Source organism: Lissotriton helveticus, chromosome 2_1 (genome assembly GCF_964261635.1).
Source record: "Lissotriton helveticus chromosome 2_1, aLisHel1.1, whole genome shotgun sequence".
In the NCBI taxonomy this organism is placed as follows: Eukaryota; Metazoa; Chordata; class Amphibia; order Caudata; family Salamandridae; genus Lissotriton; species Lissotriton helveticus.
Genome location: NC_136059.1, coordinates 1,100,872,448 through 1,100,900,306, shown reverse-complemented (window position 1 = coordinate 1,100,900,306; position 27,859 = coordinate 1,100,872,448). Strand labels below are relative to the sequence as shown.

The following is a 27,859-nucleotide window of genomic DNA, read 5'->3' as shown; positions in this document are numbered from 1 at the left end:
GCAGAGAGACCTTTTTGTTGTTTGGAGACCTTTTTGTTGTTTGGATGATTGTGTTGACGCATGATTTTGTTTCCAAGAGGGGGAGAGTTAATCTAATACTGCTACAGAATAAAATAGTTTTTTCTCCGCAACACTGATTCTATGCTCTATCTTGAGCTGAGATCACAAATAGCCCAATGCTGCTGAAGCCCTTTTTTCCTCTCATCAAGCTCTTAGTCATTTTGAGAAAGTCTTCCTCAATTTGATAAATTTGTAAAGCAAACCAACCTCTCTTCATTACACCTGGATGTCCTTTTTCTTTTTACGATTCAAAAAGGGGGTGGTGATGGACAGAGTATCTGAATTAAGCAGAACACTCCTACCCAGTCAAAAGATCAGGGCTTGATCCATCACCGTTTTTTAGCTCACTGCACCATCCCAGTTCAGAACCTGGCTACATGCAAATTAGTCTGACCCTGGCCCAGTGCATCATGGGAACAGGGCAGACCAAACTACCAAGCCAATTCTTTACTGGAAAGGAAACAAGCTTCCGGGGACCGGTTTCTGGCATTACAGCAGTCTTCGGCCCGGCTTGCTTGAATCCTGATGGTGCAATGCCAGAAACCGGTCCCCGGAAGCTTGTTTCCTTTCCAGTAAAGAATTGGCTTGGTAGTTTGGTCTGCCCTGTTCCCATGATGCACTGGGCCAGGGTCAGACTAATATGCATGTAGGCAGGTTCTGAACTGGGATGGTGCAGTGAGCTAAAAAACGGTGATGGATCAAGCCCTGATCTTTTGACTGGGTATGAGTGTTCTGTTTAACTCAGAAGCTCTGTCCATCACCACCCCTTTTTGAATCGTTTTGGCCACCACAAGTGTGGAAGGGTATGCTCAGATGTGAGTCCCTTGCTCACTGCACCATCAGGATTCAAGCAAGCCGGGCCGAAGAGGGCTTTTTCTTTTTAGGCAGGCAAACAGCCAGCACAAGTTTCAACCATTTTACAAAAGGAGTAATCTTGTACATATTTGTCCTTTTTATGTTCTTGTCTGACGATATTCCCTCTTACTTTCCTGAGCTAGTCTTATGACACAGTACTTGTTATTTTTTATTTCTTTTATGTTGTGTATTTGCATAGTGACATCTGAGAGAGACTTCTGGATGCAGATTCCAAACCCTAGAATATTCCCCAGGCATCCAGCTGAATCATGAAATATAGCATGCCTGTAGGAAGCTGGCTCTGTATATACTATACCAAAGTAAGGTATTGTGTGCACAGAGTCCAGGAGATCCCCAGAGGTATAGCAGAGGCTAAATTAGATAATGACTAGTAGCTGTATTTGTGGTAGTGGGGTCGAGCAATTAGGCTTATCAGGAGGGTGTGTTAAGCATCCCAATCTGTGCGCCGAGGCACCCCAGTGCGCCATCAAAACTTGTCAGGGGCGCCGCGAAAAGATGTGCACCAAGCACACAGTTTAGGAACCACTGACTGATAGACCATAAAGGTCAGGATGCTGCACACAAGAATTTGTAAACCGTGAAGGTTTATTCTTGCAGTTTAAACACAGGAGTTCTGGAGGCCGGAACTGTGCAAGCACTGCAGCACCTTGATTAGCAGTTCAGGCAGAACCTTTCTGGGGAGGACGACCGGGCCTGAGTGGGTCACACAAGGTCTGCAGGCAGGTAGACATCGGGTGCCGGGATTTAGGTCAGTGAACCTGGAATGAGTCTCAGAGGAGGAAATAAAATGTCCTGCACACTAAAAGTAAAAAGGAAATATTTGCAGACAGCCTGCTTTTACACACAACGCCCCCTTGAAAATAATAATTCACAGAGCCTGGAAGCCATCCCTGGTGCAGCACTGCATGCAAAAGGAGGCGGGTGAAAACTTGTGGCCACTAGTAGTGTTATCCAATTTACAAGTATTATAGCCAAATCGCAGTAGGTTTATATTCCTGCTGCTAAGAGCTGTGCAAAGCCTTTGACTAATGTACTTTGCTTTCATAATTTTCTATTTTGCACATTTAAAACACAGTGGGGCTGTGCAAGGACCGTGATTGCCTTTCAATCTTCCATTAAGTGCTGGGCACTTAGACACATCCAGCCCCTCCCTTCCCAGATGCGCCACAGATTGTTTTGAACCAAACCTCTTCTTAAAGTTTGCACAGTGTCACTCCAATAGTCTGTGGACATTTTTTTTCTTGTATATGTCACTGCTTTGAATGTCCTGTTTGAACAAGCCAGTTTGTGTGTGCCTCCCAGGCTAGAATGACGCAATACAAATGGTCTGCAGAAGCATTGTAAATTGAAATGTACATTCAATAATACTGTGCAGTTTGCTTATTGAATCATAAAATAGGTTCCAGCATTAAAATCGGCTTCTCCAATCATACATTAGTTGGTCCTGGGTTGGTCTTAATGCAGGTAGAGCTGTGCTCCCAAGAATATAGAAGTCGATCTTCGACTCTCCGTAGTAGCCTGCCCTGGAAACTCAGTGGAAATGATGTAGCAACGCTAATTGTGCAGTGTAGTAAATGAGGCATTATGTGACACTGATAGTAGGACAGGAGAGCTACAATAATCATAACAGTAAAACTGTAAGTACTAAGGCAGTAGGGAGAAGCCTGCTCCAGATCCAGCGGTACAAAAGGTGGTGGTGATGGACGGAGCATCTGAACCAATCAAACACTCACACCCAGTCAAAAGATCTGGGTTTAATCCATCACCGTTCTTTAGCCCACTCTGCCACCCCAGTTCTGCTCCAGATCCAGGGCTGCCAGCGCACATCATAATGATGCCTATGCACGTTCCAGATCTGCCAGTACATCTCACCGAGCTTTCAGTACACATTTCTGGGCTGGCAGTGCCAATCATAGGACTATCAGAGCCAAAGAGCCCCGGAGGGCATTCCAGGTCTTCCAGTGCATCCAAGAAATGTAAGGACTACCTTGCCCTGCTCGATCCGAGTGCCCCTAGTTTAGTAAAGTGCAGCCATCTGCCCCTTCATTCTACACATATCAATTGTGCTTTACTGCCACAAATTATGAAACACATATTAGCTGCACTCTTACACCTAGCAAACGCACGAAAGGTGCAGAAGAGAATTATTTATTTGGTCTCCCACCCTTCTCACCCTCCATTTGGTTTCCAGGAGGGAGCCCCGCATCTTTATTTATAATCGCCTCATCGGCTTCATACCAATTATTAATGGCCGATCCCTGTGGCTGGGTATACACGCCACCCCCTCCCCCGTCAAACAAAAGGAGCATAATGGGGAGCCGTGGCTAACGGCCTAAAGGTCAAGGGAGCCTCAGGATGAAAACGTTTGGGAACCACTGATCGATTGTATTCACTCACACATTAACTGTCGGCACACACTCGGACTGAATCCAGACCAATTAGGTATACTTGTTGGCACAGGTAGGTAAAATATACTTTCACATACAGGGCAGTACACAGACATGCAATTGTGGATTAAACTGGAATCAGTACATATAGGAAGCTGGCTCTGTAGATACTAAACCAAGGTAAGGTATAGTGTACACAGTCCAGTGGAACCCCAAAGATAGGCAGAGGTAAAAGTAGAAAGCACCTTACTCTTAATTTGTAGTAGTGTGGGCGAGCAGTGAGGCTTTATCAGATGGTAGTGTTTAGCATTTATTTTACAAACTCAGCCAAGAAATGATGCCACAATCTCAACGAGTGGACTCGGAGCAATTTGTTTGTATCAACAAATATTATTTAGTTATTTTATTTCTAGAACCAAGCCAAGCCTGGTTGCAGGTAAGTCAAATAATACTTTGCAAAATCTTATCCAGTGATTTACCGTTGAATGCAAGTTCAAATGCAGTTGGTTGAATTACAGGTAAGTCAATAGTTCAAAATTACTTTTCGTTTACCTTACAGATTACTGTGCACTTTACTTTTTAGATTACTTTTGCTAATCAGTGTGACATGCCTAGATATCACACTGAGGCATTTTTTAGACAAAAGGTAAGTAATTCTCTTTTAGTATATTTGCAGTTTTTTTATGTTTCGCACAAGCCAACTCCACACTTCAAAGAATTTTCAAAGAAAAACAGTCCGTTGGAAGGAAATGAAGTTAACAGTTGGCAGGTAAGTACTAATTTGTGGGAGTTGGTATCCTGTGGTTAGAACCAGAACACCCTCAGCGGCATTGGGACGGCTGGTTGCAGGGTGCTCTTTTGGCATAGGGTGCCCTGTTATTTACAATAGCAATTGCCTGTTTTGGATTTTGGCTGCAGGCTCGATAAAGGAAGAGTTCCGGGAGGAACCAACAGCTGGGCAGGTAAGTTGGAGGGCTCTGGGACGTAGTTGCACCTCAGGTTCTCTTCTCCAGGACGCAGGCAGTTGGATACAGGGGTGTCTTTTGAGGTCGGATTTCACCTTACCGGGCCACACGCGGTTGGGTGGGATCTCCATGCAGAGGCTGCAGGCGGCGTCAGGGAGTCCTGGAGGGGTCAACCCATGGTGGACTCTGACTTTGGAGCGCTGAGTGACCTTGCTGGGACCGGTGGGCCACCTAAATTTGGACTGTAGGCGCCTGGTGCAGTGGTGGTTCCAAGCGTCAGTTTCTTTGTCCTCAGCAGGCTCAGAGTCTGTCTTTGGAGTTTCTTTGGAACAGAGTTGCTGTTCACAGGAGATCCGGTGTTTGTTGAAGGCAGTCAGTCCTCCCAGTGGTTCTGGACGTCGCTGGCTGCAGGACAAAGCGACTTTTGGCGTAGTATCTCTGGATACTAAAGACAGGCCAGTAGGGCTGGGGCCAAGTCAGTTCTTGTCTGCAGTCTCCTCTGCTGGGCATGTTCTTTTGACCTTATTCGTAGGATGTGGGAATCTCTTTTCTTGGCTTAGGGCTGCCCCCAAAGTGCTGTGTTTAGTGGCGTTTTAGGGGTCTGAACTTCGGGTGACTACACTCTTGGTGTGCTCACCCCACATGGGGGAGTGGGCACAATCCCTAATCCTGATTGGAGAGTGTCTGCCACCTGCAAAATAGTGGGCACTGAAGAGTGGACTTTACCTCGCCTCCCCCAACTGAAGCGTGGGGTTGGCAGAGGTGGGCACACCTTGGCTGCTCTAATTTTTCCCACCAAAAAGGAGGGGAGGCAGCCTGCTCCTGATAGCGGCAGGGGGTCGCATTACGAAGGAGGCTGGGTCTTTGATGCTCCAATGCCACAGATGGCTCTTACTGACCTGGGGGAGGTGTGATTACCTCCGCCCAGAATAGGCTTTGTCTCTGGGCTCAGGGAGTGATGGCTCCCACCCCGGGGGTCCAGAAACCTGTCTCGTGGTGGCTGGCTGGTGTGTACATGTCAGCGACCACATCAGATGCTGCTCGTTTTTCAGGGGGCATCTGTAAAATGCCCTCTGAGGGCATGTTTCATTAAATACCACACTGGCATCAGTTTGGGCAACTTCCCATTTTTCAGTAAAGCCATTATGGTGCTGTTGTAAGAAAGTGGCTCTATATATACTGGACCAAAGTCCACAGTGCCCAAAGGGTTGGCAGAGGCTACAGTTAGATATAACCTTACTCTCTAAAGTGGTAGCTTGGTCGAGCAGTAAGGCAGTATCAGAGGGCAGTGTAAAGCATTTGTTGTACACACTTAGTCAGCAAATGGTCTCACACACTCAAGATCTGAACTCTAGGCTAATTGTTTTGTATCAATATATATATATATATATATATATATATATATATATATATATATATATTTTTTTTTAAAGAAATTGTTCAGCCGAGAAAGATTTTCAAAATGCAAGTAATAGATTCCTAGCTAGGGGCTATTCCAACAACATCTTAAAACAGGCAGCTGTGAAAGCATCAGTAATCAATAGGAGGGATCTCCTAGTGGTGAAAGAGGCGCAGACAACAAATGACCAAGCAAGAATGATCACCACCTTTAATATCAAATCAGGTGATCTATTCCACACTTTCAAAAAAAAAACTGGCATATCCTTTATACGGAAAACATCTTGAAAAAACATCTGTCAGATAGGCCGATGATAACCTATCGACGATGCCAGTCCTTATCAGATCATTTAATCCACAGCCATTTCTCCCCTCACATTGAATCCCCGGCCATAAACAGTATAAAGGGGTTCTTTCCATGCCTTCGCTGCAAAGCTTGTAAGTATAGCAAAAAAGTTAAAGAATACCCAGGAAGAACGGGAGAAGTACAACAAAAAGGGCAATCACTAAACATCTCAACTGTAACTCTAATTATACGGTCTATTGTTTAGTGTGCCCGTGTAAGAAACGTTACATAGGTAGCACCATTAACCCCACAAAACTGAGGATCCTTGAGCATATGAGAGCTATCGCAAATAGGGACAAATCTTATCCGGTAGCTTGTCATTTTGCCGAACATCACCGAAGTAATAGGGATCTCCTTAGTTTTTATTGTATAGACCAAGGCAAGCAATTAGAACGAGGTGGGGACAGGGAAAAGGCACTCCGCATCGCAGAATCTAGGTACATCATTGACCTCAAAACAATGACACCGTGGGGTCTTAACAATGATGAGGAGATATGGGTGCATCTTTAGTTGAGGAAGAAATACTCTCCAACGGTTCGAAACTGAGAAACAAAAAAATAGACCACCAAGATTATACTTAGAAACTCCAATAATGTGACATTGCAAGTTATGATGAAAATATGAGTTAGATTCGAGCCCATAGAGGGCGAGATAATGACTTAAAGCCAAAATAATCAACAAGTTAAGAAGTCCCTATAACTTAAAGAAATATACCTAGGGGATACACCCCCGTATAATAAAAACAAAAGCCTGGAAAAATGTTTATCCGAATATATATTTCTGTAGTAGGGGATCTCTGTGTATAGTCATAATCTAGTGAATAGTCCCGCCCATGTGCGCGGACCCCGGAGCAATCAAAAATAATCTCTTAAGTTGTCAAAACATGCAGAACTGTACAGACGCTTAAGAGAGAATTTAAAGACAGATAATGCAGCCTATATCCACAGGCTACACTGTCCAGTACTTCAACTAGAAACTCCACCAAAATCCACAAACAGCACAGCCTGTGGAGAAGTGTGGCTCACTGGTTAGAGGAGGCAGACCTGGAAGCAGAGGTCAGCCCGGGACCAGGGTTCAATTCCCGACTCGGCGGGGACTCGAGTCCTAAAATGTCCATGGACTCGACAATTCTCGCTCCGGTGCCTACTCGATTCACGGGTTCACACTCTGCGACACTCTGGGCAATAGCTTGCTTAATCTCCACAACGGCCCCTCGCGGCGGGATGCCTGGCTTTCACCTTGCGGATACCCTGCCGGGGTTATCTCACAGGGGAATACCAGGACGGGCTCCCTAAGCAAGCGCTTAGAAACCGCTTGGTGATTTGCGCTATATAAATTCCTGTACATTTACATTTACAGCCTGTCCAGGGTTTTCTTACAGAGAAAACCTTGCCTTTGACAGCAAAACCCTCTGGAATGATAGAGAGGAAGAAGTGGACAGACAAGCCCCATAGGCTGCCATTATGTGGCTCAAAACAGGATACTGTGCCTTTAAGAGAACTTTCCAGAAGCCTCACAGTATCCCAGAATGCACTGCAGGTCCCTTTTACTTTCAGTTCTTTTTTCCGGCTCCTGCTAGCAGGACCCTGGAGCATTAGCTCTTCTTTTTTTAGCTTTTTCCATACTATTTTTGTGATAATTTTGAATTTTTGCAGCTTCACTCGACTTCTTTGGCCTTTATCTACATTCTGCTGTGTTTTTTTGGCAGAATTTCTGCAGTCTTCTTGTCGTTATACTATTTCTAGTCTGACAAGTGCTTTGTCTGCAGCTGTACTAAAGGCCAAAGCTGAAGCTCACAGAGTTTGTATTCTGTGCTTGCCTGTGTCTTTTGACACCTGTCTTCTCTGTAGCTTCTTTTCTAGGAGGCTTCGGCTCCCAGGTTTGGGACAGAGGAGTTTGAAGGCATCTTCAGCCTCTGGGTAAGGAGAGGGTAGGTCCTCTACCGAGTCCCATGCTGTGACCACTGGGGTTCTCCCCATTAAGGGCACGTCTGAGCTATGACGCGGTTCCGGTCGGCGTCAAGGACGTCATGGAGTGCCTCGACGTCATGGAGTGCCTCGACGTCATGGAGTGCCTCGACGTCATGGAGTGCCTCGACGTCATGGAGTGCCTCGACGTCATGGGGCAGTGATGCTCGACGTCATGGGGCAGTGATGCTCGACGTCATGGAGCAGTGATGCTCGACGTCATGGGGCAGTGATGCTCGACGTCATGGGGCAGTGATGCTCCTTTTGGGGCGTTGGTCGCTTGGACTCCGCTATCTTCTGTTGGGTCTAGACGTCACGGTTATGGATGTCTCGGCGTCGCGGTGTTTGACACCGTGGTGACATTTTGACGTCGGAGTGTTGGTTGTCGTAGAGACAGTCACTGTCTTAGTGATGGTGACGTCGTAGTGAGGTCGACGTCATAGGTTACAGCCGTGGAACACTTACCGGCGCTTGCGGCCTGGGTCTTGTTCCAGGCCTCGCTCCGTGTTGAGCCCCTCTTCGTAGGAGGGGACTTTGTGTTCCCGGCACCGTCCACTCATGACGCCGAGCAGTTGATCGGCGTCGAGGAACCCTTCTGATGGGGAGTCTGTGGCTACTCACCACGTGTAAGCGAGGGACGTTGGTCCTTTTTTGCTTAGTTTTGAGTATTCGCATACCTACTCATCGGCTAGGCAGGGGCCTTTGGTCCCTCAGTCTGCGAATCCCCGTGCCTTGATGCCGCGGATGCGTCTTCCTCGAGTACGGGGAGACTCTCTCACACTCTTAACTGGTTGGCGGTACTTAGCTTTGGTCCGCTACCACCTGCCAGGAGGTTCTGGCTTCGAATGTACTCCTGACTTGGTCGCAGGGGTGGCGGCACGTAGACGTCATGCTGTGGCCCGCTGTTGCTGGGCGATTGTGGTAGGATCCCTGTGTGGGGGCGTTTTCTTCACCGATTTATGGTTCCCCTGCCGAGAGACAGAAGGGAAGCCTTACAAGAGACCTGATGGTTTCAGTTCTAAGCATCGGTGTCGGAGCGGAGTTTTCTCTCCTGCCGACCCCCAAGTATTGTGGGTTTGTCCTACGTTGCCATACTTGTTTTCGTCGGACGTCTCTGCAGCCTGCGGCTCAGCAGGATGCTTCTACTCTCCCGTTCTTTGGGCAACCCTTGGGCTGCCATGAGGGTAGTTAGTGGCCCGCATGAAGTCTGAATCGGAGACTTTTGGAAGGCTGTAGGTTTGGGGCGTGGAGAACGGCTTGAGGCCTTCTGCCCTTTCTAGCGGCGTTTTTCCTCCCAGGATTTGTCTGTGGTCCCGGGCCGCCTTTAATACTTCACAAGTATATTGTGCGCATACGCGGGAGAGCTTGATGCTCCTCGGCGAACAAAGGCCGGCGGGGTCTAAGTCAGTCTTTGGTTCATCAGCCCTTCTCCAGCTATTCCTCCGGTCAGCTCGCAGTTTCAGCTGCGCGAGCTACAGGCGGAGGCCGATATCCTGTTCAGGAAAAGGGCGATAGGAGACGTGCCTCTGTCTCAAGGGGAAGAGGTCTGTACTCCCGGTTCTCTCTGGTTCGCAAGAAGGACAAGAAAGAGTTTAGGTCCATTCTGGATTTGCGACAAGCAAACAAGTGGATTCGCAGAGAGAGGAGTTTCGCATGCTATCGTTGCATCAGGTTTTCTCCTCAGCTGCAACAGGGAGATTGGCTCTGTACCATAGGTCTACAGGATGCGTACTTCCATGTGCCCTTTGCACACATACACAGGAAGTTCCGGCGATTCCGAGTCGGCGCCAATCATTATCAGTACACAGTACTGCCAGTCGGGCTGCCGTCTGCGCCCAGAACATTCTCGAAGTGCATGACGGTGGTAGCTGCACACCGGAGGATAAACGAGGTGTTTGTCTACCCAGACCTGGACGATTGGTTGATCAAGGCCTCCTCTTTCTCGGAAGCTCTAGCACACTTCCAGAAGACGTGCGTTCTTTTGGACAAGCTGGGGTTGAACATCAACATGTCCAAGGCTGTCCCGATTTCGGTCCAGTGCATACAGTACTTGGGAGCCTCCATCTATACGCTGTCAGCAAGCGTGCCTCCTTCGGAGGAGAGACGATTATCACTCCTTCGGAAGGCTTAGGCTCTGATGACCGCTCCATCTAAAACAGTGGGGACGGTGTCTTCTCTACTGGGGTCGATGGCCTCTGGTATCTTCCTCACGCCACACGCACGGCTGCACATGAGACCTTTGCAGGAGTGCTTGGAGGATCAGTGGGATCAGAGGAATGGATCTTGGGACGACAGGATACGACTGTCTCTGCATGCGCTTCAGTCTCTGAAGTGGTGGTGTTCGGCGGAGAATCTCCTCAGAGGGGTTCCCTTTCACAAGGACATTCCCGCACACACTATCGTGACGGATGCGTCTCGCCACAGCTGGGGGGCACATTCCGGAGACTTACGGATACAAGGAACGTGGTCCCCCTTGGAGTCCACGTATCACATCAATTTCCTGGAACTCAGAACTGTTCACTTGGCACTGAAGGCGTTTCTTACGTCCTTCCAGACCAACTCTCTGCTTGTACAGACGGACAATATGCCCACGATGTATTGCCTCACCAAGTAGGGGGGTTCGAGATTGCGCACTCTGGCGCAGGCGATCTGGCGCTGGCTTCTAGCCGGAGGACTGACTATCATGGTTACCCATCTGCTAGGTGTGCAGAAGGTTCAGACAGTCGCACTGAGCAGACTGATTCAGGAAGACCACTAATGGGTCATAAACGACGAAGTACTAGGAGAAGTCTTCGCAAGGTGGGGGGACTCCAGACGTAGATCTGTTCTCCACCGCCGAAAGCAGCAAATGCTGAGACTTCGCCTCCGGGTACTACCAGCAGGGGACGCTGGGGTATGCGTTATGGATTAACTGGTCGAACAGCTTTCTGTACGCTTTTCCGCCCATTCCCCTGATTCCGGCGGTACTCATCAAACTGTCCCAGTCCAGGGCGCGGATGATCCTGATTGCCCTGGAATGGCCCAGGCAGTGGTGGTTCACGGACCTGCTTCACCGGTCTCTCCTTTCTCACATACGGCTGCCGTGCAGGCCGGACCTTCTCACGAAGTTCGGGGGGGCAGATGTTGCACCCCAACCTCTCGTCTTGAGTTTGGCGGCATGGCTCCTGAGTAATGCGTTATGTCCATTTGAATCTACCAGAAGTTTGTATGGACATACTGAAGGAGGCTAGGCGACCTTCCACTAGGACTTCTTATGCTTACAAGTGGAAGAGATTTTTGCATCTGGTGCAAGTTCAAGGACTATGACCTAAGGACGTGGAAGGAAGATGTCATCCTTCTGTATCTTCTACACCTGGCGCAATCTGGCCTTAATGTCCATTGCATTGAGGTTCATCTTGCTGCGCTGACGGCCTACAGGAAATGGCCTTCACAGACTTCCTTCTTTCAGATCCCTGTGATCAAAGGGTTTTTGGAAGGCTGGAAGACAGTGTTCCCTGCTGTCCGGCTTCCTTCGCCTTCATGGGAATTGAACGTGGTGCTGTCCTGATGGATGAAGGGGCTTTTTGAACCTATTCATAAGGCTTCATTGCAGCACCTGTCCTGGAAGGCGGCGTTCCTCGTGGCCATTACATCGGCCCGCAGGGTGAGGGAAATGCAGGCGTTGTGTTGCCAGGAACCTTATACTGTATTTCATGTTGCTAAGGTTGTTTTGCGTACTCACCCTAAAAGTTCTTCCGAAGGTTATAACTGACTTCCATGTTAACCAGAATATAACTTTGCCTACGAGTCTTCAGAATCCTTCATCGCCAGCGGAACGGTCTCTGCATTCCCTGGATGTTAGGAGGGTGTTGAAATGTTATCTGAATAAAACCAAGGATATTCGTAGGTCAGAATAATTGTTTATCAATTATGGATCAGTCAGGACCGGTCTTGCTACCTCTAAACAGTCCATCTCGAGGTGGATTGTGTCCTGTATACAATTGTGTTACCAAAAGGCGTATAAGACCTTAGGGGGTAAACCTAAGGCTCATTCCACCAGGGGCAAAGCTGCCACGACTGCTTTGCTCCGTAGTGTTTCACTTGCAGATATCTGCAAGGCAGCCACTTGGAAGTCGGTCCATACCGTTGTTAAGCATTACTGTCTGGACACTGATGCCAGGGCAGATGCTCGGGTTGGGCAGGCTCCGCTGCAAAATCTGTCCGCACAGTAGTGGTGTTATTTCTATTTTCTCCACCGCCGCTTTGGTGTGGGGATGGGCTTGCCATTCTATTCACTAGATTATGACTATACACAGAGATCCCCTACTACAGAAGGAGTAGTTTCTGTCCTGTAACTCCAGTTCTGTAGTAGGGGTATCTCTGTTACAGTCATAAGCGCCCGCCCTCCTCCCCGGTGGAGATAGATATTCATGTAAGAAATGCTACAGGTCTGGCGTGTTACGCATTCAAAAAGAACTGAAAGTAAAAGGGACCTGCAGTGCATTCTGGGATACTGTGAGGCTTCTGGAAAGTTCTCTTAAAGGCAGAGTATCCTGTTTTGAGCCACATAATGGCAGCCTATGGGGCTTGTCTGTCCACTTCTTCCTCTCTATCATTCCAGAGGGTTTTGCTGTCAAAGGCAAGGTTTTCTCTGTAAGAAAACCCTGGACAGGCTTTGCTGTTTGTGGATTTTGGTGGAGTTTCTAGTTGAAGTACTGGACAGTGTAGCCTGTGGATATAGGCTGCATTATCTGTCTTTAAATTCTCTCTTAAGCGTCTGTACAGTTCTGCATGTTTTTACAACTTAAGAGATTATTTTTGATTGCTCCGGGGTCCGCGCACATGGGCGGGACTATTCACTAGATTATGATTATAACAGAGATACCCCTACTACAGAACTGGAGTTACAGAACAGAAACTACTCCTTACATACCTTACTTACCTCTTGGACAGCAACATCAACTTCTCAAGCATTAAAGTGCACCTTGCTGCCATAGTGCCATACACAAAAGGAAAATCATGAAAAAGCTTCTTTACAGAACCTGTAATCAAAAGATTTTTAGAAGGGGCAGAAAGAATTTCCCCACCAAGAGTAGCTCCTGTACCCGCATGGAGCTTAAATACAGTACTTTCTCAACTAATGGCAAAGTCCATCAAGCCCATGTATACAGCGGACCTAAAACACATTACCCTAAAGACCGCCTTTCTCGTTGCAATAACATCACTAAGAGTAAGTGAACTGCAAGCATTAACAATTCAAGAACCGTACTTACAAATCCACAAGGATAAAGTAATCTTAAAAACTAACCCATATTTTTTTGACAAAAATGGTGTCTAAGTATCACTTAAACCAAAACATTCTCTTGCCGGTTTTCTTTAAAAACTCAACGACTAAGGGAAAGAAAAGCCTCCTTACCCTGGATGTACAAAAAACAGAACAAATCAGAAAGACAAAGCAATTGTTTGTCGCCTTCATGCATACCAGCACAGGATCACCTGTCACAAAGGCAACTATTGCAAGATGGATAGTACAAGCCTTCCAATTGTGTTATGCCATGGCAATAAAAGAACTAACAATTCAACCAACCGCTCACTCCACTAGAAAGAAAGGAGAACGATAGTCTTTATGGCCAATGTACCCCTTGACTCGATTTGTGCAGCAGCAACATGGGCATCACCACACACCTTCACAAAGCATTACTGTGTGGATTTACACATGAATAAGGAAGCTCAAATTGGACAAAGGGTGCTTCAACACCTGTTTGCAAGTTCTTCCGTTCACCACAGCATCCCAGAAATGGGAGAAACTGCAACATTATCTGATGCACAGCAAATCCAGAAAAGGATTCATGCTGCAAAACAAAATGGTTACTTAACAGTAGGAGTAGTTTTACAGCTTGAAGAATTTTCTGGATTCACATGCGACCCACCCCGCCTCCCCTAGAAGGAAAACAAACAGGTGGGGAAGCAAAGAACTACATCAGTTATTCAATAACCATCTCAAGGATTACAAAAGAGAATAAGAACAGAAACAGGAATCCGAAGATGGCCCCCACGCACGTCAACCTCTAGGATACTGTCTGACGTCACTCAGGGAACGTACCTGGCACCAAATGGTGGTTGACTGCGACCAAAACAAGAAACAAATAGACCATTCCGGACCCAACCACTAGATGGCGGAATGATGCACAGCATGTGACTCCAGAAAAAAACGTCAAGCTGCAAAACTACTACTCGTAAGTAACCATTCTTTAAAGATAATCATATGTCACAATTATTTCCCGCTGCGTTTTGTCCTAAGATGCAGAACAAAGAATACAAGTAACTATTTCTTGGAGAATGAGAGCCTATGGAGGAGTTCCCCAGAAAGGCATCATTATCCTTTGTCATTGTGCTGTCTCACAGGCCAGTATGGTCACTCTCTGTTCGAGGCATATGAGCTGCAGATTACACATTGTGCATAGATGGCCACCTAGTGTTGGGCCCGAATGTTTGCAGTTTGTTTTGTTGTAGAAAAGTCTTTGGAAGTCACGGGATAGGGCGCCTCCTCCTTTGGATGATACTGCGCATGGGCATCGGCTCCATCCCCAGATTGTTTTTTTCCGCCACCGGGCTCGGATGTGTTTCCAGCGCTCCGTGTTGGAACCGATTTCCTTCGGCGCGCAATCCTCACAAACTTACAGAAAATCAGTTTCAAATGATTTCCCAGTCGGCGCTACTCTTCAACACCGAAGATTTCGATTCCGGTCATCGTCGACGGCCTTCGGGCCTAACTAGGCCTCGACTCAGGAAAGGACGCCATTTAAAAAGTGTCCTCAATGTGGGTTGAAGTTTGCCCACACCGACCTTCATGAAGTGTGTAACCTTTGCCTCTCCCCGGAGCACGAGGCCAGAGACTGTTCCGCTTGTGCCTCTTTCCGCTCCAAAAAGACTATTCGGTACCGAAGAGCTAGGAGAACAATGGCTCGATCTTCAGCTCCGATTCCGGACGACATCTTTGAAGAAGGCGTCGACGTCCCAGAACAACACGACATCGACAGCAACTCCGAGACAGAAGACTCCGAAGTCGAGGACATCACTCCAGCACAGTGGGTCGTAAGTAAGACCGTCAACCCCGACCCTTCCTCGGCAAATCCAAAGAAGGCCCAGGTCACACCCTCGCCCTCGGGCTCGGGTGCACACCGACACACTGCTTCTACTGCCCCACCTTCGGGCCCAGCTAAGAAGCTAAGTAAGCCTTCAGGCGACTCGGACTCGAGTCGGCCCTCCCACGGTGCCGGCACTCACCTACCGGCACTGAAAAAGACAACCCCACTGGCGCAGAAGCCTAGCGCTACTCTTTTGGCACCGAAACCCAGGTCGAAACCAAGAAAACCCGCGTCTGATTCGAAAAGACCACCGGAACCGAAAAAAACATCGGATCCAAAAAATATACCGGAGCCGAAAAAACCTTTGCAGCCGAAAGTCTCCTGCTTCTCCGGTTAAGGACATTGCCAAAAAACCAAAAGAAACCACTTTGGTGCCGAAACCTCCCTCCGCACCAAAAGATCGGCCTCCTGCAGAGGACATATTTCATCCAGACCCTGCACAAAAGACTCACTGGGCAGCTAACTTTAGCTTCAAAAAAGCGACCACTGGATACACCAGCACCAGCTCCTCATTCAAAGAAAAAAGGCATGGCTACCTCGCTTTTAAGACTTCCTTCCCCTCCTCCTCCACATATACCATCACCACCTGCTCCCCTACCACATTTCCTACATCCTCTATCATACCAGACGATGACAATAGGGATGATAGCTCTGATGATATAGGGGCTAACCTAGATGATCCATCTATTCCTCCAGGCTCACCTGACCCGTTGGATGATTATAACACCCCAGACGTCCCAAATGTCCCTCAAGATGACATATACCCCTCAAGGCCTTTCCCACCAGAAGACACTATGGGTTTTAATCAGTTGATACACAGAGCCGCGCAATATCATGGAGTAGATATGCATACAGACCCTGTAGAAAAAGAGACTTTCTAATGGATACCTTTGATAATGCACAAAGATCCTCATCCATTTTACCAATGCTTAAAGGAGTGATTAATCATGCTCCTGAAGTCTTCAAGGACCCAGTCAGAACTCTGGTCATCAACCCTCGAATAGAGAAAAAATATAAAGCTGCCCCTTCAGACCCAGCATATATTAAATGACCAGTACCAACAGACTCACTTGTAGTTTCCAACGCACGCAAGAGAGCAAACTCACTAACATCAGGTGAAGCTCCCCCATCAGATAAAGAGTCTAAGCTGCTTGACGCATCAGGGAAAAGAACTGCGTCTCAAGCATCAACATGTGGCGTATTGCCAATACACTAGCTTATTGGCCAGATATGACAGGGCACATTATGACGAATTAGAATCACTAATGTGGCACCTCCCTGATAAATACAAAGAGAGCAAATGAGCTTATCCAAGAGGGAAAAAATATTACAAACACCTCGATTCAGTGTGCACTTGATGCAGCAGACACCGCCTCCAGGGCAGTAAACACCAGTGTTTTATTACCTAGACATGCCTGGCTACGCATATCAGGGTTCAAACTTCAAGTCCAAAGTGCTATACTTATTCAACCCTTCGATGAGCAACACTTTTTTGGACCCAATGTAGATGTATCACTTGGAAAAATGAAAGGATACAGATACAGCCAAATCTATGGGAGCCCTGCAGTCGCAGGCTCCCAGACGTTCATTTCGCCGCTCATCTTATCGAGGCGCCACCAGGGGATACTCTTCGGACACACCTTCTACCTCATACAAAGCCCCTACACAATTCACCTATAGTAAGGGCTACCAAAGGGGAGGTTACAGGGGTAACAATAATAAAGGCAGAGGTAAAAACAGCAACTCCCGCTCTGCCTATACCCCTGCCCAATGACTCCCCTTCCCTTCCCCCGTCCCATTCCACTCCTGTCGGGGGAAGACTACAACAATACCTACCAGCCTGAGAAAACATCACATCAGACAGGTGCGTGCTTCAAATAATTCAATCAGGTTACTGTCTAGAACGAACATCCACCCCCCTCCCCCCAAACATAACACCCAGCAGCGTCCAATGTCACAAGAACATTTAACACTGCTCAGACAGGAAGTAATATCCCTCCTGCAGACAAATGCAATAGAAATAGTCCTAAAGCATCAGCAAAATAAAGGAGTATACACCCTATATTTTCTAATCCCAAAGAAGGACGGATCTCTTAGACCTATTCTAGACCTCAGACCTCTAAACATTTACATACAGTCGGATCATTTTCATACGGTCACACTCCAACAAGTCCTTCCTCTCCTGTTACAAAACGACTTCCTTGTCACTCTAGATCTCAAGGACACCTACTTCCACATTCCCATCCACACAGCGTACAGAAAATATCTCAGATTTGTGCTAGACGGGCCACACTACCAGTTCAAATTTCTCCCATTCGGAGTCACAACAACGCCAAGGGTGTTTACCAAATGCCTAGCAGTAGTAGCAGCACACTTAAGAAGACAACATATTCACGTCTTCCCATACCTAGACGACTGGCTCATAAAAGCCAGCTCATACAACCAGTGTGTATAACACACTTGCGCTACTATTCAACTGCTTCATGACTTGGGATTCACAGTAAATCACACCAAGTCACATCTGCAACCCTCACACATACAACAATATCTCGGCTCTACAATAAACACCCAACTAACACTAGCCTATTCCTCTCCAAACAGGATACCAAGTGTACAAACTCTCCTAACAAAATTCAAAATGCAACACTCGCTTCCAGTTCGAGTGTTCATGCAGCTCATAGGAATGATGGCATCTTGAATATTTATAGTACCTCACGCAATACTACAAATGCGTTCACTTCAAGAGTGCCTAGCATGCCAATGGAACCAGGCTCGTGGTCAATTAACAGACCTAGTGTTGGTAGACAGTTGGGCTCATCGCTCTCTGCAATGGTGGAGCACCAAAAACCTTTCAAAGGGCCGACCGTTCCTAGAGCCAGATCCTCAGATAATCCTGACAGCGGATGCATCGCTCTCCGGCTGGGGAGCTCACCTACTGCATCACACCATGCAAGGCAGGTGGACACCACAACAAAAGTTACTCCACATCAACCACTTGGAGTTACAAGCTGTTTTTCTAGCCCTAAAAGCATTCCAAAGCATGCATCCAGCAAAGCTGTCTTAGTCCGCACAGACAATATGACAGCCATGTACTACATAAACAAACAAGGGGGAACACACTCTCTGCAGCTCTCTGTTAGCACAGCAGATATAGAGATGGGCTATACCACTAAAAATCTTCCTCTTAGCCCAACACGTTCCAGGAGTAAAAAACACCATGGCATATCTGCTAAGTTGACAGACACAGCAGATCCGCGAGTGGGAACTTAATCCACAAGTTTTTCAACCGTTATTTCAAATGTGGGGACAACCTCAGACCTCTTCGCAACCCAAGAAAACGCAAAATGCCCAAACTTCGTCGCCAGATATCCACACTCGCTGTCCAAAGGCAATGTGATGTGGATGAACTGGTCTGGAAAATTTGCGTACGCTTTTCTTCCTCTCCCACTACCTCCGTTAGTGATACGCAAGCTACAGCAACATTCCCTAACACTCATTCTAGTAGCTCCAACTTGGGCCAGACAACCGTGGTACACCACACTGCTGCAACTATCTGTGGTACCACACCAAAAACTAAGCCTATCTCCCAATCTCTTAACACATAACCATGGAGAGATCAGACACCCAGACCAATCTCAGCTCAACCTAGCGCTCTGGCTTCTGAAGTCATAGTTTGGTTACCTCCACCTTCCTCCAGAATGCATGAACGTTATTAAAGAAGCCAGACGTCCCACTACTAGAGCATGTTATGCTGCTAAGTGGAAACAATTTGTAATATACTGTCAAAACAACCACATAAATCCTTTAGATGCGTCTATTCAACACCTCATAGGATACCTATTACACCTGCAAAAGTGTAATTTAGCTTACACGTTGATCAGACTACACCTTGCTGCCATTGCAGCATATTTACAAAATAGACAACATCTATCTCTGTTTAGAGTACCTGCTATAAAAGCTTTTATGGACTGACTCAAAAGAATAATCCCTCCCAGAACGCCACCTTCACCAGTGTGGAACTTAAACATTATTCTTACACAGTTAATGGGACCTCTCTTTGAACCGTTACATAAATGTGAATTGCAATTCCTAACTTGGAAAGTAGCTTTCTTAGTAGCTATTACTTCTCTCGGAAGAGTCAGTGAACTACAAGCATTTACCATTCAAGAACCCTTTTTGCAAATGCATAATAACAAAGTGGTTCTACGCACTAATCCTAAATTCATTCCAAAAGTCATTTCACCATTTCATCCAAATCAATCTGTTGAACTGCCTGTATTTTTCACGCAGCCACAAACAGTCGCAGAAAGAGCTCTACACACCTTAGACGTCAAAAGAGCATTACTGTACTACATTGAAAGGACACAAACTTTTCGTAAAACTAAACAACTTTTTGTGTCTTTTTCACCACCACATAAAGGCAACCCCATATCAAAATCGGGGATAGCTAGGTGGATTGTTAAATGTATACAAATATGTTACCAGAAAGCCAAACGTACGTTAACAATTCCTCCAAAAGCCCATTCTACAAGAAAAATGGGGCTTCGAGGGCAATCTTAGGGAACATTCCCCTAGATGATATATGCAAAGCAGCTTCATGGTCTACACCGCACACATTCACAAAACATTATTGTGTAGATGTGCAAACTAAACAACAAGCCACTGCGGGCCAGGCTGTACTAAAAACTCTTTCAAACTACTGCAATAAATACTGGTGGTCGCGGCTAGGTGTGGGTACTTCTATACAATCTATGCACAGTGTGTAATCTGCAGCTCATATGCCTCGAACGGAAAATGTTACTTAACAGTATGCATCTGTTCTTGGCATGTAGAGCTGCAGAGTTACACACGCCCACCCGCCTCCCCGGCTACCTGTATCTGTTCCAGTATTATCTTAATTAGATACAAATCACATGGACATCACTACTTCTTGTACAGCTCCATCACTTCCCTAATGGCGAAAAACAATCTGGGGATGGAGCCGATGCCCATGCGCCGTATCATCCAAAGGAGGAGTGAATGAATGAATGAATAAGGTCTTGTAAAGCGCAACTTAGCCCAAGGGCATCAAGGCGCTAGCGCGGGTCATCCAACACACAAATCAGTGGGGACAGCTTTACGAGTATGCCTCAGAGAAAAGCCAGGTTTTTAAGGCCTTACGGAACAGAGCGAGAGAGAGAGGGCTGCCCTGCTAGCTCTGGAGGGAGAGATTTCCACAATCTGGGCGCCACAGTGGAAAACGCTCTACCACCCCCTTTTGCCTTGTCAAACCTGGGGACCGCAAGAAAGTTTTTGTTGGAAGAACAAAGATCTACTGAGGGTATAAAGATTAACAAGTGACTTGATACCCTCCGGGCCAGTGCCATATAAGGCTTCATGGGACAAACCTAGAATTTTAAAGGTGATCCTACAGTGCATCGGAAGCCAGTGTAAGTTCTTACTTGCCGCCGAGGTTGAGGCAAATCTAGGGAGGTTCAATACCACCCTCGCCGCAGCATTCTGGACCATTTGAAGACGATGAATGAGACTCTTGTTAATGCCCAAGTAAAGGGCATTACAATAGTCCAGTCTGGAAGAGACTAATGCTAGCGTGGCCTGTTTCCGAGCATCTGGGGAAAGATAATGGGAGATCTTTCTGAGGATCCTGATGATCCCACAGCAGGTGGAAACGGTCCTGTTTACCTGACGGTCAAAGGAAAGGAGAGTGTCCATTAACACCCCTAAGTTCTTACCATACTGGCCTGGGCGGGGACATTCCCCAAGTGAGGGCGGCCACCATTCCCTCGACCAGATTTCCTGATTACCCCCAAATATTAATACCTCCGTTTTCTCCCCGTTCAATTTCAGGAAGTTCTGAACCATCCACTGAGAGACAGCCTCCATGCAGCTCCTGAAATTCTGGGCAGAGTCCTTCACTGAGTGAGTGAGAGGGACAGTTATTTGGGTGTCGTCTGCGTAGGACAACACCTCCAACCCGAATGATCTCACCACCCTTGCAAGGGGGGGGCCACATAGATGTTAAAAAGTGTAGGGCTTAGTGAAGAGCCCTGAGGGACCCCACAGTGCAAGGGTTTAGGGGCAGAAAGAAACTGACCCAGTTTCACTCTCTGTTCCATTTCATTGAGAAAGGAGGCAAGAAGACTCAGGGCAGGGCCCTCGACACCTATCTCCCTAAGACGAGATACCAGTATAGAAGGAGACAGAGTGTCGAAGGCCGCTGTAAGATCCAGCAGGACCAGGAGAGTGGTATGGCCCTTGTCAACCTGAGAATGGATATTGTTAGCGACTGCAGTGAGGGCAGTTTCCGTACTATGATGTCTCCTGAAACCATGTTGGGAGCTATCCAAGAGGGCAAAGTTCCTGATATAGGTACTAAGGTGGAGATTAAGGTAGGACTTCAACATCTTTGCGGGAGCAGGAAGTAGGGAGATGGGGCGGAAATTTTTCAAGACGCCTGGGTCCAGGGCAAGTTTCTTCAGGAGCGGTTTTACATAATCTCTCGTGACAAAAGGGGGAAAGACAGAAGACTCGGGAACTGCTCACCAGGCAAACTCTCGACCCCAGAGGAGGCCGGAAGGTTAGATGGTCCAATGCAGGAGTTTAAAGATTCAAGCGTGACATAGATATCCAGTATCTTTGTATGAAAAAAAGCAGATATTGTATCGCACAGATCCTGAGATTCCACTATTGAATCTACTACCTGAGGAGAAGTTAAGGAATCTATGACCTTAAAAAGATCTCTAGGAGAATTAAGGGAGGCGGTAACTTTAGAGAAATAGGCTCTTTTTTCCTCCACAATAGCTAGTTTATATTCCTTTAGGCATAGTTTGTGTCGTTCTTTCTCTGAGGGATCAAGATGAGCCCGCCATAGCCTCTCCTGTTTTCGACAGCCTTGTCTCAGCTGTCTGAGTCTATCTGAATACCAGGGGGCCGAAGGAATCTTCCTCGCTGAATAATGCTTTTTGGGAGGGGCCAGGATATTCATTGCTCCTGAGTATGCGAGAATTCCAGAGCAGCTGAATTAACATCCAGCGAATCAGCAAACTCCAGCTTATTCAGAAAGGGGGAGAGTACTTAATTATTGACAGATTTAAAATTCCTTCCGAGTTCCTGCTTCCTAGAGCCCGGCGAGGGAAGTACTGCTTCCTGAGAAGACAGGTCTAGCAGTACAGCAAAGTGGTCCGACCGTGCTAATGGGACCGGGGGTCCCACCCTCAACCTAGGGTCATTAGGAAAAAACCCCATCAAGGGTGTGTCCTGCCAGATGGGTAGGGCCTTCCACCAACTGGGCCAGACCACAGCAGTCCAGGGTTTCCAGGAGAACTTGGGTATCTCTACATCCCGTATTTTCCAAATGGAAATTAAAATCACCAAGGAGAGTGATATTAGGCCTCTCAATTAATGGCTCTAACAGTTTGATAATGTCCTGACTAAAAGATGTGGGCCCAGGTTGTCTATAAAACAAGAGGCCAGAAAATGAATCAGAAGGGTGGGAATTAATAGAGAAGTAGAAGGCCTGGAAAGGATCAGAGGGAGAAGGGAGAGACTGGGTACGGCAGATAAGAGTCCTTGTACAAGATTCCCAGTCCTCCTCCTCGGCGACCTATTCTGTCCATCCTGGACAGAGCGTAGACGGTAGGAATAGCATCAACCAGGTCGGGTCCCGAGGTGTCCGTAGCCAAGGTTTCTGTAATAAACACCCAAGTCGGATTCCTAGCAGAGACAAAGTCTCTAAAAGCGATATTATTTTTTCTAGCGATCTGGCATTAATAAGAAACCCTTTTACAACAATCAAGCTAGAGGCAGGCTTAGACACCGTAAGATCGGTCAAGGACTTCATTGCAGGCCCCTTTTTAAAATCACAGCTTTGGCACCAACCAAACATTTTATCCAGGAGAGCCTCAGGGTCATAAGCAGTCACCTATCCCATGACCTCCAAAGACTTTTCTACAATAAAACAAACTGAAAAGATCCGGGCCCAACACTAGGTGGCCATCTATACACAGTGTGTAACTCTGCAGCTCTACATGCCAAGAACAGATGCATACTGGTAAGTAGCATTTTCCTTCCCCTTCAAACCTTTTTGAAGTACCCGACAAGCACTGTTTAAAATAGTCAATCTTTTTTGACAGTGCTGCAAGTCGTTCTCATGTTCCTCATTCTTTACTATTATTTATTTATTTAATTTTATTATTTTGGGAGTTTTATATAGCGCGAACTAGGACCGAACCGAATCAGTTATCAGAGCGCTTTACATAGCACCAGTTACGTTACATGAGGACACACTTTCATTTTTTTTTATTTTTTTTAGGCACGGGGAGATTAAGTGATTTGCCCAGAATCACAGGAGGTTTTTGGCGTCGTTACCGAGACTCGAACCCAGATCCCGAGGTCGAGCGCCTTAGCCGTTAGGCCAACCCCTCTCCCCATTAATATGTGAACTTCTGTAGCTTGAAGAAGGGTCTGTAGATTGAATTGCCAAGCATGTGACTTACGATTGAGATGCTGGTATAGTGGTTGAGATGCTGGTGTAAAAGCATGGATTGCTCTTATATGGCTTTTAGCAGTGCAGTCATTATAAGAGAAATTGGTGTTTTTTGTTTTTGTAATTGAAGTGTTTGTTTTTCTCATCTATTTTGTTTCAGAAGGGAAAAGCAGGCAAGCAGTTGCAGGGAATCCCAAGGCGAAATGTTTTAAAAACACTGCATGAGAAAGAAGCAACTGAGAAAAAGCGGAAAGAGGAGCAGGTTGAAACAGAAACGTGAGTGTCCCTTTTAGAGGAACAGGAACCCAATAATGTATTGTGTACACACCAGTCAATGAACCTGCGACTAGTAACTTTAGTCTCGTTAAAGGTTCCTACTAACCATATTCATTCCTTTTATAGTTACACAGTCTTTTAGGGTTTCCTCTGTATTCAGAAAAACTGTATTTTGCTAGACTGAAGCACTTGCTTTTGTTTTCTTATGCCATTCAAAGGTACAGTTGCGTTTTTAGTTGTTTTTAAAAAAAAAAAAATTTAAACTTCCTATTTAACATCTGGCCTTTAGCAACAGGGAGGACTAGGGCTCAGAATTAGAATTTTTAAATAGTTTTCCACATAACGCTTTTTTGTCGTCCGTGTGGAGATCAGGGCCCTTTACACAACAGCACGGAAAAGCGGTCTTGTTGGGTTTTCCTCAGATTTACATTTCATCAATTGGGGATCAGATAATCATTTTTGTGTCCTAGGTGACCGTTTTGTTCCATGCGTCAGTCATTGCTATCTCATGCACATTTGTCTCCTGGGAAAAGCTGGTGTTAGCTTGGCACAACCTTGAAAATTACAAAAACTTTAAAATAAGAATTAATCCTATTTTATCATTTGAAAAATGTTGTGAGTTGTATTCTTTATAATTTTTGGGTAGCACATACTAATGAAGAAGAGGCATTGATTACAACTACATATTTCTGCAGTGCTGAGGTAATTTGTCCCAATGCATCTTATAGGTTCTGTAAAGGCTAGGAGGGCTTGGAAGGGTTGTGCCTTTATGTTCAGGTTATATTTCTGCTCCTGGGCACTCTTTTCCCCACCTGGTTTAGTGGACTGCTGATCTTGCCCCTTCTGACCTACTCCCTTTGATGTCCAGTTGTCAGCAGCTAATGCCACTTGCTTTGGATCAGTCAGCTGCAAGACACAAAGATGCTGCCTGCTCTCCACTGAGTGCTCCTCTGTTAAGAGTATAGCTAACTGTGGTCAATTGCATTTACCACTCTTTAACCAGCTTTCCTTGTTGAATTTTGCTCCATACAGCTAGATCGGAAAGGACCTGTTACTCTTGCAGTAGTTTTCAAAGTGCTTGTTTTTGGGCAAGAGTTAATGCAAACCTTCTTACCTCTGCACACATTCATACGTTGGCCTTTTTTTCTCTTATAGCTTGATAATGGCATTGTTCTCATTGTGAGGAAGACTGCTCATTTGGGCAGCTAGTTCACATGCACAGATGGTGTCGGTGGGAATTTTCTGTATAAACAGAGATGCAGAAAAGGGGATTTTGGCAGCGTGAATCTTTTCTGTATTCACGTGCATTATTCTGCCATCTTGTGGTTGGGTCTGGAATTCTCCCTAAAATCTTTTGTCCTCTTTTGTTTGTTGTTGTTGGGCGTCGACTGACCTCCATTTGGTGTTACCTTGTGACGCGGTCCAGAAGCTCCCACCTTTTGATTGCCATCTTCAAATACTTTTTTTCCCTCAATTGGTCTGGATGCATGCTGAAGGCTCCTCAACAATTTGGAATAACAAGTTACCAGAAGATTGTGAGAAGTTCACCGTAAGTAAACAGAAGTGGGGGGAAAACATCTAAAGACTGTACCGGAGGAGAATTCGTGAGAAAGGCGAAGAATCTCCTTGTCTGTTTCGTAGAATGCATGTGCAGGGGGCTCCCTGTAATGAGTAATGGAGAAGACACCATTCCAGTTTTGCAGAAACTGCAACCACAAGTTTGCACAAAAGGACAGGCACCCGGTCTGCAACCACTGCCTGCCTGCCTGTAGATCATCGTGGTGAGGATTGCAACGCCTGTTCTACATTCACACAGAAGACCCTGAGAGTAGGAACCACAGAGGCATCCGCACCACAACATGCAGGGCCAGACAATTCCCCCCCCCCCCCCCCCCCCCTGTCTCTAGGAGATTTGGCGTTCCCAAGCGATTAAGAGGACCAGAGGGGAAATTGAGAGAGTCATACATATTGTTGACGCCGAAACACAGGGGGCCAAAATGACGCCTTGAACAGAGGCAGTATAGCCATAGTCTTCAAAACTTACCTGATTCTCAAAAAACGGACTCAAAATCCTCAAAAAGAGCCTTGGCGTTGAAGCACTTGGCGCCTGCAGATGCGACCGAGTTAAAGAAACCCTCAATACCTTTGAAAAGGAGACCGTGTGAGAAAGTGCCATCTTTCTTGCATTGGTATGCCCCCACTTTTTGCTGAACTGCTGATGTGCTTTGACTGAGTGTGCCCTGGGCTCCTGCCAACCAGGTGCCCAGGGCCTGTGTTCCTACCCTTAAAACTGTGTTGAAACTCAAACCCAATTGGCATCTCTGGCCACCTGTCAGCCCTTAGTAAATGGTACCCAGGGCATGATGACCAGAGAAGACCCCTAAGGGCTGCAGCACTTATTGAGCCACCCTTAGGGGCCCTGTACCCTGACATCCACACACTGCCTTTGCAGACTGAGTGTCTAAGTACAGAACTAAACAAGGAGTCGACATGGCACACATCCCTGTGTGCCATGCCCACAAAACCCACTGACCTGGCATACCTCAGTCACCCCTCTATCTGGGTGCCCTATGCCAGTGGTATGGGCACAGGTGCATGAGCCCTGTGCTCCTACAGTACCCAGGGCCATTCCTGGGCACTGTAAGTGCAGTGATGCCATTAAGAGTTTATGGTGCTGGGAGGTTGTCATTACGAACTCCACAGCACCATAATGGCTACACTGAAGACTGGCAAGTTTAATGTCACACTTCTCAGCACATTAAACCCACACTGATGCCAGTGAGGGATTTATTGTAAAATGCACTACTGACGGCTTCTTGGAGATGCCCCTTGAAACCTAACCTACAATCCACGTCTTGTCTGAGGGGCTGCCACACAGCAGACATGTTGCTGGACCCCTGGGTGGAGTGCCCTCGCTCTCCTGGGCCTGCAACAATGCACATCCTGGGATGAGGTGCCAAGCCTCCTCCCCCAGGATGGGCAGAGGGAGCTTCAAAGGCATTCCGCCCTTGTGTACTTCTCCAGACCATTTGCTGTACCCAGCGACTGGCCCCCACCGGTTCTGACCCCCACTCTGGCGGGAAACCCTACGGCAGGAAGTGGGGTGTGCCAGCCTGTGCCAACTCCACCCCTTAAGTGGGAGAGGCGAGGTGAAGCACGACCCCTGGCCCCGGCCAGGAACTGCGAATCCAGTCCACTCCGCACCCGCCGAGCCCAGCCCATGCCCGAGCGATCCAAGACCACGAGGAAGTCCCCCCGGCGACTGGGACCCGAAGTCCAGTGCCCAAAGACCCTCCTCGAAGATCCAGACGACGCCTGCAGCCTCAGAACCAGGGAACCCCCCAACCGCGACCAGCAGAGGGTAAAATTTCCCGGTGCCCCACGGCCCCCTGTGCCCTCCTTTGGGGTACTACCTCTTCTCCAAGAACCCAACTTACCTCTCGAAGTGGTGGTCGCACCTGAAAAATCTCCGTCCCCGAGCCTGCGGCCTTTGTTCACTTTGTAACTTTCCCAGTGGATAACATTGAGCGCCCAACTGCTCAAAAGCACCCTGCATCCAGCCGCCCAAGTGCCGCTGGAAGTGCAACTACTACCCTACTTCTCCACTTGCCCTGAGTAAGTGACCAGCAGCTCAACTCCAACAGCCGCGTGGCCTGCCTGCTTGCAGCCACCAACCAAAGGCCCCCTACCCTCCATTGGATTGCACTGGGCCTACTCTCTCTGCACCCGGCTGCCCCTGAGCCGCTGAGGGTTTAAACACTGTACCTTTCTGAACCTGGGAGACCCCTGAGTCTATGCCCAGAATCTTAACCTCACCAGTCGAGTACTCACCTGAAAGCCGATAACTCACTTTCCTTCCATATGCTAACATTGACTGGTTTTCACTGAAATTTCTGCTTGGAGTTTTGAAACTTCAAAAATATTCCTCTAAAATGAGCCGAATAACGATTTCTGAAATACTCACCTGGGATC

The 27,859-nt window shown here is 47.1% G+C and overlaps 1 protein-coding gene across 4 annotated transcripts in view; it reads left to right on the top strand.

Moving 5' to 3' along the window:
* Window positions 1–27,859, top strand: part of PSIP1 (PC4 and SRSF1 interacting protein 1) — a 546,371-nt gene that overhangs the window by 349,503 nt on the left and 169,009 nt on the right. For all 4 annotated transcript variants that reach the window (XM_078675914.1, XM_078675912.1, XM_078675916.1 and 1 more), the window contains one exon: window positions 23,772–23,887. In XM_078675914.1, coding sequence (XP_078532040.1) covers window positions 23,772–23,887 — 116 coding nt within the window. The remainder of the gene's footprint in view (window positions 1–23,771; window positions 23,888–27,859) is intronic.